The sequence below is a fragment of the Myiozetetes cayanensis genome, unplaced genomic scaffold, assembly GCF_022539395.1.
Source record: "Myiozetetes cayanensis isolate MyiCay16 unplaced genomic scaffold, myiCay2020 scf3, whole genome shotgun sequence".
NCBI classification, from domain to species: domain Eukaryota; kingdom Metazoa; phylum Chordata; class Aves; order Passeriformes; family Tyrannidae; genus Myiozetetes; species Myiozetetes cayanensis.
The window spans coordinates 62,992,142-63,006,297 of record NW_026087521.1 but is presented as its reverse complement, the minus strand read 5'-3'; the positions used below and the strand labels follow the sequence as shown (position 1 = coordinate 63,006,297).

The window sequence follows — 14,156 nt, the reverse complement described above, 5'->3', positions numbered from 1 at the left end:
TGTAATAAAACATTCATCACTTCTTGCAAGACTACAGTTTGTTTCACGCTGTGCTGAGGAAACAAACTGCAGTCAGTTGTAACAACAAGATGGAGAAAAATATTGATTTTGTATGAGCTAACGAAAGTAGATTTCTGTTGTTTAGCTGCCATGGTAAAAGTGGATCAATAGAGGCTTCATCAACACAAGTGTGTAAAAATTTGATTATTTGTCACTCTTGTGCTAAGAAACAACTCTATGGGGGAAAAGTATTCTTACACTGTATAATACCTCTGCTTTTATGATACTCTGGGTATATCAAGACACATGGTTACGTAGCACTCATGAAAGACATGTTTGGCCTAATGTAACTGCTTGTATTTCAGGGAAATTATCGATTCTTTGCATGTTTATTGACAATCAGCAGTGGTTGGTGAGCAATCATGTGATGTTTGTTTTTAATCATAACAGGAATTTCCATTTTTTACCCTGACGACCTTTCCACCAGGCTTTCTTGTCCACGTTGGTGGTGTTGTCAGTGCACGGTCTGTGAAGCTCCTGGATCGCATCCACAATCCTGGTATGTTGACACAAGAATGACCTCCTTGCACGAGGCCTGTCGTAATGATCTCCTACCTCTAATCTTTATAACCTATCAGCATTTGGGTAGATACAAATCTATTCTAACAATGTATATTAAAAGCACTATTTTACATACAGTCATTTAAGCCGGAAAAATGAGTTACTCAGAGGGTATGTTTTTAGTGAGAAACGCCTCAGCAAGTTAAAGAATATTATAATCAAGTACTTTGAATCAGTAACTTTGCACTGAAAACTGTCTCTGAATTATTGAGGGCTTAATTAATTTTTTTTACCACTTTGTAGAATTTAAACTTGATGCAGATTTTCCATTCAAACACAAATAAGATGATATGCTTGATCTTAACTATGAATGTTTTCTGATTTTCAGCTCCTTGAAATCCTTAAGGACTAGTGGCTACAATTTAGTTCAATACGTGGTTTTTAACCTCTTTTGATAAAACCTTTACAGCTTTGTTCTGTTCTTAAAAACCCTATACTGAACAGTACTTTAAGATTTTTATTTAATATTTACCTGGAGATCCCAGTACTGGAATGTGTATTTTGCATGTTCTGGTTCTAATGTTAGAATTACAAGACTTTTGACTCTGAAGACTTTGTTGGTTTAGTCACTGAGACAAGATGACGAGTACTCTGTAAAAAACTGGAGTTGACAGTGCACTTCAAAATGCAGAGGAGAGTGAAAATAGCACTTATAGTGGTTTTGCATGCACTAGTCAGAAGTAATAAAACAAAGTTTGTGCAAATGCATCTTTAAAAGCAATTACAAAAAATAATCTTCTTTTCTTTCTTCTTCCCGTGGCCCAAGGCAAGCAATTCTCCAAGCAAGTAGGTTGTTGCTGATCTAAGGATTCAATAAACTGGGAACATGAAATAAAATCCAGGACTTGATTTGAATTAAACAACCCTACTTTAAGGGTTTTTTTAAAAGCATGTGACTACACAGTATTGTTCCTTTTTTCCTATTTGTAAGAGCTATTTATATGGGGAAGAGAAGATGAAAAAAAAGTCGAAGTATAATTTAAATGCAAGTTTTCCCTTTCTTTGCCACAAAGTTATTTTAGGCTGCTGTATTTTCAACAGATTTCTGATACAGATCTCTTACATGCAAAATTTACTGTATGATAAATTTATTTGAGACAAAATAGAAAAAAAATCAGTTTTGCTCAGAGGTTTTAAAAACTAATCTCTTGCATTATGCATTCCTTTATTTTTACCAACTGACTGAAAGCAGGATAAGAAAAAGATAGAGATGCATGTTTGCACAGCTGCAGTGTTTTTATGGGACTTGAAAATTGCTCCTGACAAGTGAATGTAAAATGTGTGATACTTGGAACTCAGTATATTGCAAAAGGGGGAGTGAAGGCACATGACTATGGGAGGGTAGCTGAAGTGAAGAAAAAGACTCTGATATAGTTATGATCATGAAGCATTCCATAAAATATTAAAGGAAGAAAATAACCTCGCAGATGAATAAATCAGGAAAATGCAGAAGAGGAAAGAATGTTTGAAGGTGGATTGGGAACTTACCAATATTACAATAATTGCTATATACTGTACCCTTTGGTCACCCTAGTGCTAGATTGCTATAGCATGCTCCTTTTTTCCCTTTCTCTTTCAGCCTCTTATTAACTCTGCTGTCTGTGTCTTTCCAGTTCCTGTGGATTGGTGTTGTCAATTGTGTTCTTGTTGGTAGTTTTTTTTCACTATTCTGCTCCTATAACTGATCTACTAATTTGCTGTTTTGAACTCAGCCTTTGTCGGAATTATGGGTAACACAAGATCATACAAACTGCTAGACTGGAATAGTTTCAATTCAGGTATTTTACTAGTCATTCAGTACTACATATGCTGACAGAAATTATGGCAGCTCAGTGAAGTTCTTAGAAATGCTGTAGAATATTTAGGTTAATGCTTCAAATTTAAATCTGCTTAATCATCAAATGCCTAAATGTCATGTTTTAATGTTGGTAAAGACTTTCTTTAAAATTACAAACCACTGTTTTAGTGTAAACTAGTATTGCTAAGAATAATTTAATATCGATCTGGAAAGCTGAATGTTCAGGTGCTTATTTTGTACTAACTTTCAGCTCAGCATCTGTGAAGGAAGTAATTTAGGGAAAGAGAATGGATTCTTACTTATACAGTTGGGATCATGTCAGGTGTGATTTATTTATTTCTTTTTGCTTTGGTTTATTTTTTTGTTTGGTTGGTTTGGGTTTTTTTTGTTTAATGGGGTTTTTTTGGTTTATTGGTTTGATTTGGGGGGGACTGTGGGTTAGTTTTGTTTTGTTTTGCATGAGCTTGCACTTTCTTTAACAATGGCTGTACTTCTGTTAATTTCAGGGAATTGATTAATGTCTTGGTTCTGAATAATAGATGTAAACAATTGCCCCAAAGAATGAAAAATAGTGAACTACCTGTTTAAAGACAAAGGTACCATGTAGTCCAGGATTTGTCGGTTCATACATATTGTATTGTAAAATAAAATCAGCTTGCAGGAATTATAGAATAATTATTTGATTTTCTAAATCAGTCTAATACCTAGCTTGAAAAAAGCCCCTATATTCTATTTTGTATGCAATTTTAGGGATCAAAATATAGAACTTCTTTAAACAGCTGCAGAAAGAAGGTAAAAAGGTACAAAGCTGACCCCTGAGGGTTTGTTTCCCCTGGAAACAAACTTTCCTTCTTGATACTTCAGTGTTGCAGTGCAGCTCCAGGTCATGCTCTAAAGTTCAGTTTAAATTATCTTCTGTACTTTTTTCATGTTACAAATAGTTCAGTAACAGGTAGAGCCTAAAGCTGTTGGCTTATTTTTGTATCCCTATTCCTTGCTACAGTGAGCATTCTGTAATATTATAATTATCAGCTTTTCTGTTTTTTTTGTTTTCTTTGCTTGTTCTAAAGTGATAATCTTTTATAATTAACTTTCAGTATGAAAATTAAATTTCAATATGAAAAGAATATTAGAAAATTCTCAGTTCTATTACTGGTATAGCATAGTCTGATCCAAGGTGTTAAAAATGGGTCAAAATTTTTCACCTTGTATGCTACCTTGAAAAGTTTGAATTAAATATTACTTCTTCCAAACCATTTTAACAGGCTGTTACCATGGAAGAATTATGTTGGAATAATGGAGTAAATTAGTTATGTACAGACACAAAATGTGCCTTGAGCTGGGTTAGAAAGTGGTCCATAACATAAGCCTGGGAAGCTAAGTGGAAGTCCTGAATTTGTTTCTTGACAGAATATCCAAAACTGCAGTCTAATTTTTTTAGAAATTGCAGGAAAAAGAAGGCATATATATATATATGTATATATTCATGCATTTTATACCTGTGGTGTAAAATGTTACCTAAAAATTTGGTTAACTTGTTACCTAAAAATTTTGAAGTAGAGAGGTCTAAACCAAACAGTCACTGTAGAGTTAATACCTTGCTGAGAACTGTCTGAGACACTGAGAACAGTGTTTCTGTTGCCTGACCTGTGTCAGTAGGTCTGTAGTAAGAGCTGATTAACCCTGCTGGTTAGGGACTGGGCAGGTTACACCCATATTCCTGGAATTCTGTTTCTGTTGCAGTGCTTGGTGTGCTGGACAGAGGAGAAAGGAGGAAGAGAGTAAATCAGTCACGGATAATAGAGCTGCAGATTGCATGCCAGTTTGCTCTGTCCTAGACTGGAATAATGAATGTGCTGTGCAGATCTGTCATTGAGAAACCAAAGAAGAACATTTCTTTTCATCTCCACCTTCTAGAGCTTTATTGCCAACTCTGTCATTATTGACTAATTCTTGGCCTAAATAAGAGTTTATTCTTGGCCTAAAGAAGATTTATACAGCTTAGGGAAAACAGTGCTACATCTTTACCTTGCCTGTAAGCAAGAATGTAATCACAACCATAAGTGGGCTAAAATTATTTTAGTTTCTGAAAATATTCAGGCTTGCTTAGTAACTTGTGTAGCATAGAAGGATATTTCTTTTTTTTTAGCAAATGACAAGGAACTTTGTTTAATTGTGTGTAAGATACAACAGGAGCATCTGAAAAGTCAGAGATTTGAAGGTGCTTGAAAATCAGACATGCAAGTAGAAACTGACTATTTCATTAATGGAAAAGAAGCTGCTTAAACATCTGGGAATGGCTTATGCTTCGATGACAGAATTGCCTAAATGTTTGTAAAATACAAAAAAGGCACATAATACAGTGGAAGATACACACTGGTGCTGTCTCTGAAAAAGAATGTTAAGGATATACTATAAATATAAAACTGTTGAAAGACTGGATCTTTGTTAAAGTTTACTCTGAGGTTAAATGCAGAGCAGAAAGGTTCCTTAGGCAGTGCAAGAGCCTGTTGAGTAGAGGCTGCTTTTCCATATGGCTGTTTGATAGCACCAACATATACAGTTAAATTTTCACATAGTTGAATTTTAAACTCAGCCAGGAAGCTGCTCCAGCAGTGCTTCTTCAGCTCCAGTAGTCAGAAACATGGAAGGATAAAAGATTGTTAATAAAATTCCGAAGCATCTCCTGAGCTCCTTGCGTGATATCCAGTCTCGCTATCGGAGCGTGAAATTCTCCGGAGCTGGTTTTGTATATGAGGAAATGCAAGAGGAAAACTTGGGTATGCTTGGGCTCTGTAACTGAATGTTTTTCTTTCACAGAAACACAGACATCAGTGAATGTGCAGATTACAATTTGTGCTTCTCTCTGGGGTGTAAGTGTGGCCAATTCGTAAGAACGCAGTGGAAATTGTCAGAATGTTTATGTTAGTGTCTGATGTGGGTATCCTTCAGAACTAGTAGGAAAACCCCAACATTTTAAGCTTGACCTCTTGACTTTTCTTGGAAAATTTCCTGTCCATCAGTGTGTGTGGATATGATAATGGGAGGTTAAAGCAGTTCTCAGAGGCCCTTTCTGAACAGAGTGAGGGGTTTTTCGGTAATAATTTACTCTAGTTTTCTGCAGCCTTTCCAGAGGAGTGAGTATTCCTAAGTAATTTTTATGGTTCATATGAATGGTGTTTGAATATTCTTTCTTGAAGCAGATACACCCTTGTATGTTAATGAATTAATTTTCTTTGGAACTGTGCATTAATTTTTTTTGAGAGCTCTAAGTAGATATTTATATAACTGAACAAAGGGTGGTCACTGTCAGTGAGCATAAAATAATATTGACATGTTCTGTCAGAAATTCATAAATTAATAAACTTGGCATTTAAAATCTTTATTTAGAATTCTTTACCTAAGTATAAATAATATTATTTAATCTGTTCGTGTTGATTTAAAACTCTCTCTGAAATCTGGCTAATGGTGTGAAAGCCAACCCAGACTGTTCCTTGCACAAATGCCCAAAAAAAGCTGTTGCTTACTGCTCAGCTGCAGTTTCTCCTTGAATTGATAGTAATAAGAGAGGGAATCTTGGTTATTCTTGCACATAACTCTACCTAATTTCAAAATACAGATCTAACTAAAACTATTATCTTGATACCATTTCCTTCATGGATTACAGTGAGTTTTTCCCATTTTTTTTTATGTTTTATTGTGTGGTTACAAACATACAGTTGTAGAACTACTTGCCTCGCTCAAAATATATTATTGTTGGATGAAAACCAGAATGATTCTGGTTCAAAGAACACCTTCCCAACTGCTACATAATTACAGGTAAACTTGTCCTTGGAAAATATATAGATAAAACAAGTTCTAGCTGACTGTAACAGGATTGTAGAAATAACTGTGATAAGGATCATGGATAAGATCATGATCTGAGCTGAATTACGCAGAAGAGATTTTCTTTCTAAAGTGCACAGACTGAAGTTCCTCGATATGTCATGATTCTTATAAAGAAATACCACAGTTGTGGGTTGGTTTTTGTTTCCTGGTTCAGTTTGTACTTTAGATTTTGTTAGACAGTGCAATTTGTCTTTGACCTTTTGCACTAATATTTTGACTCGTTTTTGTAAGTTGTGAGCTTTTAGTCTCTCTCAGTGCAGTCTCATTGAGGTCCTGAACTCACTCCAAAAAGCACTGTAGGAAAGGCTCAGATTCAGAAGTTCAAAGAGGTCTTTCTGACTAGTTTGTCTTAAAATAAGCAGTTGTGAGTGCATAGAAATAATGAATGCAGAGATTCTGCATTCACAAGGAATCTAAACAAGGAATAGGAAATTCAGAGGCAGAATCACTTTGTGCCAAATAAGGCCATCCCATTTCTTCAGTTATAAAATAGATTCCATGTGTTTTAGAAAGACCTGTCTTATTACAGTGTAGTGTGCTCAGCTTTGGGTAATAGGCCCTTTGTTGTGGCAGTTTGAAGCTCTCCTTTGAAGATTGCTCATGTTTTAAAATAGGTTGTATTTATTGTGCCAAGATGACAAAGGAACAGAGACACAAAATAGAATAAGTAGTTTCTTTATTACCTAGTGAGGACTTCACCATTCTAGGATGAATGGCTGATCAAAGTAATAACTGTAAGCTGGAGTGACAAAAGTACATATTTAGGCCTGGAATTGGTTTTCCAGAGGCAAATTTATTTCCTATATTTAACATTTCATTATGTTCTGGGCAGTAGTTTGAGCTTTTATAATTCTAAGGGAGCGTGATGATGTTGAGAATATAGAGTTATTTGGGAATATTATGGCTGAGAGATTTAGCTGGTTGGATTTAAGATAGGATTTCAAAAGCCAAACCTTGAAGTAGGATTTTTATAATTCCCATTTAGGAGTGAGATAGGTAAAAACATCTCCTGATCCATTTTAAAACTCCCTAATGGAAGTATAATTCCCTATGTTTCGGAGTTAAATACATTCACCCATATAAGAGATACAAAAGCTACAGAGATTCTTTTAATTCTGTATCTTTTTTTTGTTTTGTTTTGTAAGAAAAGCCAGAGTGCTGCCCAGCCTCCTAGCAGTGATGTGGGTGTTTTCATGGAATTCAGAATATAAGAATTCAGGAGTTTTGATGGAAATGTTCTAAGAGGAACACCTCACTGCTTTTCTTGGAATTAAAGCTAACACTCCTCAGTAGGGAGCTGCCACTAACTAAAAGGAATGAGGAATGGAATTTTCTGTATGGTTTCTGCCATGTACATTTGGAGTCTTCTGGTGGTCATGTAGTGATTTGCCCCAGTAGAAAATTGCCCTGCAGATGAATGGGTTTGTGTTTAATCAACCAGCTAAAAGACCTCATATCTCTGTAAACAAACAAAATCTGGGTGCAGTTTTAATCCTAAATAGTCTTAAAATTGTTTCCTGAGCAATTGAAGAATTTCTTGAATTGTAAGAAAGTAAACAAACTTAAACTTGCTTTTTATTAGCTCATCCAGCAGTTTGGGCTTGAGAAATGAGATCCATGCTCTCTGACTTCATCTGGCAGAAAAGCACAATATTGTTCTTCAGACTGGATGTTTTATTTGTAGTTTAAGCTTTGTAGGAGCAGGTGTACCTGTTTGGTGGTGTTGGCTACTGGTTTAGTGTATCTTAGTTTTTATTTGATATATCCCAGTAATCTACTTCCTTTGCTTTCCATATCATAAGCTAAGTTTTCATTTTCACGTCTTAAAGATGAATATAGGGAGTAATTTTTTTTAACAAGGGTGTAGAGACTTGGAATTTTTTTTTTTTTAAGTTTTAGGTTAATCTGTTGTAGGTTTAGTTATTTGCTATCCGAGTTTTGTGTTTTAAGTTTGCAGACAAGAGGATTTGTCTTTTCATACACTTGTTTAATTGTTAAATATTTTAGAAAGTTGATGATGTCAGTGTTTATGGGATGACCAGAAAGGATTAAAGAGAACTTCAAGGTCCAGGGAAAGGTGCTTGGAAACCTAACAAAGGTGACAAACCAGGCAAACCTACAGAAAAATCCCCCACTTCTTTATGTATAAGCTGATTAGTAGGTTTGAACTGAGAAGATACAAAAAAGAGGGGATATGGCAGGTGTAGGTGATGGCTTTGCCTACTGACTCAAAGACTGAATTTGAAATAATATTATTTGTGTCTCCGTTTTTGAGACAACAGAACAATGAGTCATTTGTAGACTGTGAAAACTTTCATGGTATGATTGTCCTCCTTGTTTCAGAATGTTTCATTATAAATGTAAATATTTACTAAATTATACAATGTATAACAGGTTGAAATGAATCATACAGTTCCTGCTTTGGAGTAATTGCCTCAGGATGTCTAGGGATTCAGCTTTAATGCAGGAAATCTTGAGGATGAACTGTGTAATCAAGAGTCCATTCTTAATTTTTATTCAGTTTTTAAAAATCTGTATGGACCTAGCTTAATGCAGGTTCTGGCTAAATCTTGAAAGACCCTGTACCAGTGAACCTGTAGCAAATAACTTGGGAAAGGTGTTGCTTCTTGTGAATCAGAAAGTATTGGGAGTGTCCAGGGTTATCTCCAGGTGAAAGATTTGGACAGGATATTGTCCTATAGACAGTACAGCTTGTGGAAATCAGCCTCATATTTTGAAGGAGATAAGTGGCTTGGTGGTGGATAGAGCTGACTCAAGGAACATTTAGGGCACAAGCTGAGTACGGCGCTGTTTGTGTCTCCTAAAGCTGCTGAATCAAAGAAGCTTGGGAGGTTTCAGCTGGAGGAGGTCTGAGTTGGCACGATTTTTATAGAACTTGGTGCTGTTAACAACATTGTTTCTCAAGTCCTCAACTCTGGAAACAGTGTGCTTTGCTTCCACTTGTTTATAAACAATATCATGCCAATTTTGAAACGTTAATAAAACTAGGTTGAATATTCAGTCTTTGGTTTCCAACAAAAGGCGCATAATAGCAGTGTAACTTCTTGCGAACTTTTCTGCTTCAAGTTGTAGATAAACCTTGCTATAAACTACTTGGTAGATACGCTAGAAAAAGCTTGTGATTGAGTGCTCTGTATGCTTGCCTTTTTGCTTCCACCTAGAATCCAGGGCCATTACTTTCTGTAACCATTTCAGTGAGCTGCCATAGTTTTCAGTCTGTACTGTCACCTGATCCAAGCATGCGCCAAAATACCCACCGTTTCTGGCTACTGTCTGCTGAATCTGCTTTGCAAACCCTTAGTTCTTTAAGCTTTTTGCTTAGCAAAAAAACAACAGGCACTCTTACAGAGTGTACTGGACACATGCCATCCTGCTTTCCTAACTCCTCTAATTGTTTATGTAAATCCTTAGCTTTACTAAACTTGTAAATGCTACAACAGCATCCCCATGTGAAATTGTGTGGCTCATGTGTCAAAAAAGGCTGCTTGTGAAAATATTTGTCAGAAGAATATGAATGCTACACATTGCACTGCATTCAGTGTTTTGTATCAACTTATGATTGCAATGTCATGGTGTTTGGTTTTAATTGTAGACAATAATTTTGTGTTTTAATACAAAAAGGTAAGTTCATGTAAACTGTGATTTTACAGTATTTATATATAAACATAATGATTTGTATTTTTGGCCTCTTTCTGGAAGAAAAAAAATACTTACATGTGATATGCAGAGGTCCAAGTCTTCTATACTAATACTTGTTTATGCATGACTCTTAGAGAAATATTTGATCTTGTGCAATAATAAATTGCTGGATTTGTTTTGAATATATTGAGCTTGATCCTTTTTACACTGAAGACAATGGCTCGAAAATTGTTCTTATCTATAATAAGAATGAAAACGCTCCATTATATCACTGTAGTTAATAGTTTTGTACTACTGATGTTGAAGAGATTCTCAGAATAAAGGGTTAAATGTTGCATTCTCAAGACATAGTGTTGAGCAACTTCATAACAGGATTTGTTTTCCATTATGACAAGGCTTTCTTGTAGACAAACTAGATGAGAAAATTAGTGATTTGTTCCTAAATTTTAACAATTTAAGCTATAAATTTTTGTGTAGGAAAGCTGAACGTTTCCATAGGGTTTGGGACCCGTCACTATTTCTACCTTTTCTGTTCCCCTCAAGCATACCTGTTTTCTTTCAACATTTCATTTCAGTTTTCATTGTGACTATGTCACACCTTTTCAATGTCATTTTCTTGTCTGTAATCTTATCTTTATTTCACAGCACTTTCTCTGTTCATCCTCACTCACTTCACCTGTTGCTCACTCTCATCACGACTTCACATTTTCTTGCACTCTTTGTCATAGAAAGGTCATTGGTGACAAGTAGGAGCAGTTTATACCACATAGTACCTAAAGGTGTAAAAAGTTATGAATTAGAAAATTGGCTTTTTTTTTTTTTTTGTCTAGAAAAAGGGTACTTCTCCTTTGCAGGCGTTTTTCGGTAAAGTACAAAAATTGGTGTGACCGTTCAGTCAGTGTTTATAACCAGCTGCCTGTAATCAAGTCTCATGGAGCAAGAATTGTTCTGCATGGTCAGAGAACCACTTTTCCTACTACTTACACTTTTATGTTATAGAGAGAAACATGTTCCTTATCAAAGCAATCTTCCAGTCACTGACTGGAGGGGGAAGGAGGAATTGCTCCATTCCACCAAAACGAGTTGGAGAGAACATTTGCAGAATATACTCATGGTCTTATATCTTCCATACAGCTCTGCTTTTTGTCAGATGCAGCTTTTGTCTTACAGTCCATTTCTAAAGTTGCTCCATTCAACCAACCCTAGTGCTGCTACCTGGTGGCAGCAGGAACAGCCTCTGTCCAGAGATGCACACACCAAAGAGAAGATATTTTGCCTCCTACTTGAAATACCACAAATGGTTCTCAGAGCTGAGCTTGGGAGCTCCAACCCTATGATGTGATGGGTTATTTCTGTATGATTCTCAGTTTTGGAAGCTGATGTGTGAGCCCTTTGCTAGCAGGTGCTCCAGCCATCTGAGTCAGGATTACTGAGTATCATCTCCAGCATTTGATATTCCCAGTCAGTGAAAGGGTTTAAACAGTGATTTCACACTGAGAGTGTGAAGTGCAGCATCTCAAGATTCTGCCATTAGTGCACTGAAACCTGTTAAAGTGAACTCTGACATAATGAAACATATCAGTTCATGGAAACCCTTTGGTTTGTGTCTTAATGTGTATATTTTTGTCAATTGCAGAGAACATTCCTAAGAACTTCCACTGTAAATTTTTTTTTCTGTTCAGCATTTATTTCTTAAAGCAAAGGTTGGATAAACTTCAGTCTGGGCATCCAGGCTGCTGTTAGTCTGTGCAATGCTATGAGTTACACAACATTAGTATCTAAAGTTACGTATAGTTGAACCTCTGTGCTCTTCCTTTTAACTGGAAAATGATCATCAGTTTATTTTAGAAAGGTGAAAGCCTAGTTCTAAATGCAAATTGAGGCAAATTCATGAATAAGGACATCTTGCTGTACAATGTTTTTGTTTCAGTAAATTTCAAGTTATGTGTATATCTACATCTTTCATTTTTGTTTGTCATGTTGTCAGAGAACCTAGTGTATGATATGGGGTTATCATACACGATAAATATTCCTGATAGTACAAAATTGGTTCCCAGTGAATCCCAGGTTTTGACCTCGACATTGGAAATTATGATTCAGCAAGGAGATATCAATGACTGGAAGGTTGTATCTGTGCAAAGTTCAGTTGATTTCAGGGAAATTGTATAAGAATCTCTCTACTCAGAACCCTTGGTAGCAACTGAGTGCCTGTTGTTTGTTACTGGTTTTCCCCTTATGTATCCAACTAACATAGTTTTCAGCTAAATTCATTGGTACAGGTAAGCAGTTTTGATAGAAGAAACAGCTGACAAACTGTAATTGTAAATGTCAATATTTGTTGACTTCATATGTAAAAGAATTGTGATACAGGAGCTTTAGTTCTGGGAACTAATTGCTGAGCAGTTAAAGTAAATGGATTGTATAAACTTACTCTAGCAGCACTCTTTTTAAAATATCTTTAATGTAGTACTCAAGAAAAGCAAGCAGGATACATTTAAAATATAACCTCCAGGACAATAAAGGTAATCAGAGTCCGTTGGCAGGGACAGTGGAAGGTGAAGTTGCCAGGATACCGAAGCAAAAAAACAGCAACAAATACACAGTCAACATATATCTTGTACTACTTAATGTTGTAAATATGCATTAATTTCAAATCCCTATGGCTTCTCAAAGAAGTACTGCAGAACTGTCTGATTAGTGATGCAGTCTTGAACAAATTCTTTTAAAACCTGGTTAACGGATAGAGAACTACTTGAAATGGGAAAAACTGTGGAGGTTATTTCAAAGGCATCAAGTGTATAGCCAAAGAAAATATTATTTTACTATTACAAATACTGTTTCATTACTATTAGTAGTTTTTCAGAATTAGAGAGTATCTGTGATGCTTTTGTTGCAAGTTACCTGTTGTTGGAAACTGACAGTGTGGTCCTTAAGTAGGCAGAGATTGGAACAGCATCTACAGTATTTTGGTGTTATCCGTCTTATCAGAACCTGTTCACATGGGGGCTAAACAAGGAAATTAATGAAAAAGTCCCATTAGTGTTTGCTTGAAGTGTGATAGCTAGGAAATAAAAAGTGACCAGGTCCAACAAAACACTTGAATATGAAAAATCTGACTTTTCAGATTAATTGCATGAAGCTTTATGTTGACATTGTGCAGAATAGTGAACTGATTTATACTTTGTCTTTCAGATGAACCAGAGACACGAGATGCATGGTGGGCAGAAATCAGACAAGAAATAAAATCCCATGCCAAGGCATTGGGTTGTCATGCTGTAGTGGGCTACAGTGAATCAACTAGCATTTGGTAAATCATGATGATGATTTGATTTTCAAAATGCCACAGAAAATCTTATTGCATCTTCAGTGGATTAAAAATTAACTATTTCAGCACGGTTGTTGGTATTGTCTAATATACCTACTATAATACTATAATATACCTGTTTACTATACCTAATTCAGAGAGTTTAAGTGACTTTGAGATTTCAGCATAAGATTTTTCTTTTTTTTAAATGTTTGATTTGGGTTTTTATTGGGTCTCAAGTTTTCCTTACAAATATTACAACTTTTTTTTAATAAAGCCTATATAATTGCTTTTGTAATAACAATGTTAATTTATCTATGAAGTTTTCTAAACCTAATCTACCTAAATAATTAAGACTCTCCCCAGAAGTATACATATTGAAGTTTCATTATTGGGTAACAACTGGCAGACCAGTACTTAAATGGCAAACTTCAAATTTAAAGCATTTTCTTTACTAGGAATGCACGAATTGTAAGTTAAAGGAGAATATACTGCCTGATAGATGTAGAATACTTCAGGTGTAAATATTCTGTATTTCTTTCTGGAAAATGTGAGCCATTATTTTTTTCTTTCAGACTTACAGTAGTGTTTAACATACTAAACCACAGCTCTGCAGTAGTCTTTGTGAGACTGAATTCCAAAACTCCATTGTCTTACTGTGTTTCCTTTGGCTAAGGAAAATTCCAATCTTATGTATTTTAGGGGCTTAATAACAAACTTTGTGAGAGGCTTGGAATCTGGGAGAAGTAATTTGGGATTTGTCTAACCAGTTGTCCTTCTCTCTGACCCCTAGAGACACTAGAAAGTGTCTCTAGCTCTGGAAAGTAATCTGTGAAGAGCAAGCATATCTGGTAGTATAAAACAAAAGTACTCAGGTTCACTATT

General features: G+C 35.6%; 1 protein-coding gene across 25 annotated transcripts in view; it reads left to right on the top strand.

The window, feature by feature from the left end:
- The window catches only part of C2CD5 (C2 calcium dependent domain containing 5), a 65,922-nt gene that overhangs the window by 25,531 nt on the left and 26,235 nt on the right, over nucleotides 1-14,156 (top strand). For 13 of the 25 annotated variants that reach the window (XM_050325175.1, XM_050325174.1, XM_050325167.1 and 10 more), the window contains 2 exons: nucleotides 451-559; nucleotides 13,160-13,274. In XM_050325175.1, the coding sequence (XP_050181132.1) occupies nucleotides 451-559; nucleotides 13,160-13,274 (224 nt within the window). Of the gene's footprint in view, nucleotides 1-450; nucleotides 560-2,333; nucleotides 2,400-13,159; nucleotides 13,275-14,156 lie in introns of all 25 variants that reach the window. The other 12 variants (XM_050325148.1, XM_050325173.1, XM_050325171.1 and 9 more) reach the window with 1 other exon arrangement.